General features: G+C 39.7%; 1 protein-coding gene across 2 annotated transcripts in view; it reads right to left on the bottom strand.

Annotated features, from left to right (window-relative positions):
* Positions 1-5,220, bottom strand: part of ift172 (intraflagellar transport 172) — a 279,132-nt gene that overhangs the window by 50,164 nt on the left and 223,748 nt on the right. For both annotated transcript variants that reach the window (XM_043682226.1, XM_043682236.1), the window contains 2 exons: positions 3,744-3,807; positions 1,450-1,536 (listed from right to left, as the gene is read on the bottom strand). In XM_043682226.1, coding sequence (XP_043538161.1) covers positions 1,450-1,536; positions 3,744-3,807 — 151 coding nt within the window. The remainder of the gene's footprint in view (positions 1-1,449; positions 1,537-3,743; positions 3,808-5,220) is intronic.

The raw sequence follows: 5,220 nt of genomic DNA, 5'->3' as shown, positions 1-5,220 counted from the left end.
TGTATCATCAGCAAATTTGCTAATATTACTTTTAATACCATCATCTATATCATTAATGTATATTGTAAAAAGCTGTGGTCCCAGCACGGGTCCCTGCGGTACCCCACTGGTCACTGCCTGCCATTCCGAAGTGGAGCCGTTTATCACTACCCTTTGTTTCCTATTAGCCAACCAATTTTCAATCCAATCTAGTACTTTGCCCCCAAAAAAATGCGCCGTAATTTTACTCACTAACCTCCTGTGTGGGACTTTGTCAAAAGCTTTCTGAAAGTCCAGGTACACTACATCTACTGGATCTCCCTCATCCATCTTCAGAATTACATCCTCAAAAAATTCCAGAAGATTAGTTAAGTATGATTTCCCCTTCATAAATCCATGCTGACTCTGTCCTATCCTGTTACTACTATCCAGATGTGCAGTAATTTCTTCCTTTATAATAGACTCCAGCATCTTTCCCACCACTGAGGTCAGACTAACTGGTCTATAATTTCCTGCTTTCTCTCTCCCACCTTTCTTAAAAAGTGGTACAACATTAGCCACCCTCCAACCCGCAGGAACTGCTCCCGAATCTATCGAAAATAATCACCAATGCATCCACGATTTCTCGAGCCACCTCCTTCCGTACATCAGGCCCCGGGGACTTAGCAACCTTCAGACCTAACAGTCTCTCCAACACTAATTCCTGGCAAATATAAATTCCCTTAAGTTTAGGTCCTTCAGCCACTGTTACCTCAGGGAGATTTCTTGTGTCTTCCCCAGCGAACACAGATCTGAAGTACCAATTCAATTCTTCTGCCATTTCTTTGTTCCCTGTACTATATTCCCCTGTTTCTGTCTTCAAGGGCCCAATTTTAGTCTTAACCATTTTTTTGTCTTTCACGTACCTAAAAAAACTTTAACTATCCTCCTTTATATTTTTGGCCAGTTTACCTTCGTACCTCATTTTTTCTCTGCGTATTTCCTTCTTAGTAATCCTCTGTTGTTCTTTAAAAGCTTCCCAGCCCACTTTTTTCCCCATTTATCTTTGCTATGTTATACTTTTTCTCTTTTAACTTAAATGTTTCTTAACTTCCCTCGTCAGCCATGGCCACCCATGCCTCCTCCTAGGATCTGTCTTCCTTTTTAGAAAGAACTGATCCTGCAACTTCTGCATTATACACAGAAATATCCGCCATTGTTCCTCCACTGTCATCCCTGCTAAGGTAACATACGTCAATGCTTTTAAAAAGCACTATCCTGTAATAAAATACTTACTAGTTCCTTCAACTAAAGGTTATTCATATAAAGAGAATTTCACATCATATAAATAAACTAGCACTTTTATTTGTTAAAATTAAATGCCAAAAAGAGTTTTAAAAAATTAAAGATGGAAATGTAATATTTACCACACTGCACGAAATTTTGGTCAATAATATAGAAAATATTCTCAAAAAGGTTTTTCTGTTCTACCTGCTTATTAGCAGTTTCGATGCATTTTTCCCATTGTCCTCGTTCAACATACATGTCAAGTGCAGCTATCACATCCACTCCAACCAGCTGAAAAAAGGCATAAAAGAAAACATACGAGAATTATATGGAGAGACCACGAGTTGAAGTTGGGTGAAACAAAACAAAAATGAATGCTTTATTTCACTTCTGTCTATTCCACAGTCCCAGTCAGAATCTACAAAACGTTAAGCCCTCCCTTACAAATCCACCTGGAAAAGCTGATGCTGGTCAAAATTTCTTTAAAGCTAAAATGAGTGTAACTTTCAACAGTGTAACTTGTACATCTTTAGTACCTTTTAGCTGGGATACTGGCATTGCACTTCATAACTCGGTTTCTTATCAAGTTCACCATAATCAATTGGGGCTGGAGAAAGTTTGTTGCCTTCTGAATTCTTAATGTAGTGCTGCACCTGAATTCTTCCCACTACCTCCAAAGACTTTGTCACAGCAATTCAAACTTGCAACAGAATGAGACATGCAGAGACTTCAGCGTAGATCTCTAACTCATTTTGGCAGGAACTCACACTTATGCCACAGGAGATTATCTATTGGTAATATGTATTGCAAGTCTACAAGTATTGAGAGCACCATCGAAACCTGCGACCTTTACCACTTAGGAGAAAGTGAAGATCATTCATGATGAAGGGCTTTTGCCCGAAACGTTGATTCTCCTGCTTCATGGGTGCTGCTTGACCTGCTGTGCTTTTCTACCACCACACTCTCATCTTTACCACTTACAAGGATAAGGGCATCAGATGCCTGGGAACATCACCATTTGCAAATTCCCCTCCAAGTCACAAGCCATCACAGCTTGCAGCCATATTAATGTTCCTTCACTATACTGGGTCAAAGTCCTGAAACATTTTCCCGAACAACACAAAGAAAATACTTAAATTACATGGCAGCAGATCAAGATGGTGGGTTACCAACACCGATATAAGATAGGGGAATGAGTCTGGGTAAGTTATTCTTCAGAAGGTTGGTGTGGACTTGTTGGGCTGAAGGCCTCTTTCCAAACTGTAGGAATTCTATGATTCTCTAGGGAAACTGGATATGGACAATAAATACTGCCATTGGGAAAACGTTAAAAACAATTATTAAGGAATTCTTAACAATGCAGTTACTGCCTAGTATAATCAGAAAAAGTCAACGTAGCTTTACCAAAGAGAAATCCTATTGACAAACATTGGGCGGCACAGTGGTTAGCACTGCTGCCTCACAGCGCTAGAGACCCAGGTTCAATTCCCGCCTCAGGCGACTGACTGTGTGGAGTTTGCACGTTCTCCCCGTGTCTGTGTGGGTTTGCTCCGGGTTCTCTGGTTTCCTCCCACAGTCCAAAGATGTGCAGGTCAGGTGAATTGGCTATGCTAAATTGCCCGTAGTGTTAGGTTAGGGGTAAATGTAGGGGTATGGGTGGGTTGCGCTTCGGCGGGGCGGTATGGACTTGTTGGGCCGAAGGGCATGTTTCCACACTGTAAGTAATCTAATCTAAAAAAAAAACATATTGAAGATTTTTGAGGAGATTGGTGGTCGGCTAAGTAAAGGAGTTCCAGCAGCTATAATAATAGTTCTCGATTTCCAAAAGGCATTTGATAAGGTCCCATATAAAACATTAATAAGATCAGGGCTCATGGAGTCAGTGGTAACGTATTAGCATTGACAGAGGATTGCTTAATGAACAGGAGGCAAAGTGTGGGCATAAACAGGCATTTTTAAGCTGGCTGGCTCTGACTATTGGAATGTTGCAAGGATCAGTGCTGGGATTCAACTGCTTCCAATCTAATTAATGACATATATGAAGAGACAGAGAGTAATAAACTAGAGTACAGCCAGCAGATACAAAATAAAATGGGACATGTCTTCTGTGCTGTTCTTATCCACCATTTCTGTCCATGATAGCTGCAGCAACTTAGACAGCATGTCAGTGGAAATCACTGCATTGCTGCTGAGCAGAAGATGTCACCAATGATTTCTACAATTTCTAGATATGTACTCACAGGAGGGAAGGTTCCTTGCAAAGTTCACAATTTGTTAAATTGCACTCATAGTATAAAGACTTGACAGAGGAGAAGGAATTAAATTTACAAAAAATTTATTTCTTCAAATCCCTTCAATAACTTCTTTCTTATAAGAAATAAAACGGAAATCTAACATCCAAACACTGCTTTGGTATTTAGACATTACATAAAGATTTATGGAACATCTAATAATCCATGTGACGTCAGTTTATAGTGTAAATGAAATTAAATTCTTACTGAATCCACTTTGCCTTGATTTTTCAAATATTCCTTATAGCGTTGATCAACATAGTCTTCATATCTGGATAATAATGAAGGGAAGAAGAAAACATTTACATTAAAATAGGACCTTGTATATTCTCATGTTCAAAAGCATTTCACAACTAATGAGTCAGCTTTGAAGTTCAGTTATTTGTGTTTCTTATAGAACTGCAATAGCTAAACTAGATGCAGCACAACTCCGTCAATTACAAAATTACAGCAACTTGATTTGGTGGTTTACTTAAGGGATCAATTGTGGCTGGAATAGGTGAGATCTCCTATGGGATCTTTTATATTCACCTGAACAGGGCTTCAATTCAACATTTCATTGAAAGTTACATATCAGGTATGCAGCAGCCTTCAACACTATTGTAATTCTGACTCCCTAGATTTTGAGGGAAATATTTGCTTCAATAGATCTTCTTCAAAGCAACAAGTTATGTGATTCCCTGTGCGCAGACAGGGGGCTCCACCTCCACAGCTGTCAGCCCACAGGGAATCAAGTAATGAATGTGGTACCAATAGAAATGAAGCTATGCAAACACATTTTTGCCCATATGTCCAAGAATAGAAATTGAGTCTATTAGCAACAACTCAAGATTAGTAGTACTGAAATATCAAGCAGACTTTAGCAGTATAAAGTTCGTTAAGCTGTTATTTAAATTGATCCAGATACAAAATTTAATCACTTTGAAGACTAAATAAGTTCAGGAAAAAAATTGACCAGCCTTTGGCTTATTTGACTAATATAAGAAAAACAAAGGATACGTAAATATATTTCCTTGTAGATTTACCATTTGACCTTAATTTAGAATTGTGCTTCTCTGCCACAGTACAGAATTATATTAAAGTTGTGGTAAAAGAGTTATAGAGTCATAGAGATGTCCAGCATGGAAACAGACCCTTCAGTCCAACCCGTCCAGGCCGACCAGATATTCCAACCCAACCTCGTCCCACCTGCCAGCACCCGGCCCATATCCCTCCAAACCCTTCCTATTCATATACCCATTCAAATGCCTCTTAAATGTTGCAATTGTACCAGCCTCCACCACATTCTCTAGCAGTTCATTCCATACACGTACCACCCTCTGCATGAAAAAGTTGACCTTTTAGGTCTCTTTTATATCTTTCCCCTCTCACCGTAAACCTATGCCCACTAGTTTTAGACTCCCCACCCCAGGAAAATACCTTGTCTATTTATCCTATCCATGCCCCTCATAATTTTGTAAACCTCTATAAGGTCACCCCTCAGCCTCAGACGCTCCAGGGAAAACAGGCCCAGCCTGTTCAGCTTCTCCCTGTAGCTCAGATCCTCCAACCCTGGCAACATCCTTGTAAATCTTTTCTAAATCCTTTCAAGTTTCACAACATCTTTCCAATAGGAAGGAGACCAGAATTGCATGCAATATTCCAACAGTGGCCTAACCAATGTCCTGTACAGCCGCAACATGAC

Source organism: Chiloscyllium plagiosum, chromosome 3, assembly GCF_004010195.1.
Source record: "Chiloscyllium plagiosum isolate BGI_BamShark_2017 chromosome 3, ASM401019v2, whole genome shotgun sequence".
NCBI lineage: Eukaryota > Metazoa > Chordata > Chondrichthyes > Orectolobiformes > Hemiscylliidae > Chiloscyllium > Chiloscyllium plagiosum.
The sequence above is the reverse complement of the archived record's forward strand: the minus strand, read 5'-3'. Positions and strand labels throughout refer to the sequence as shown.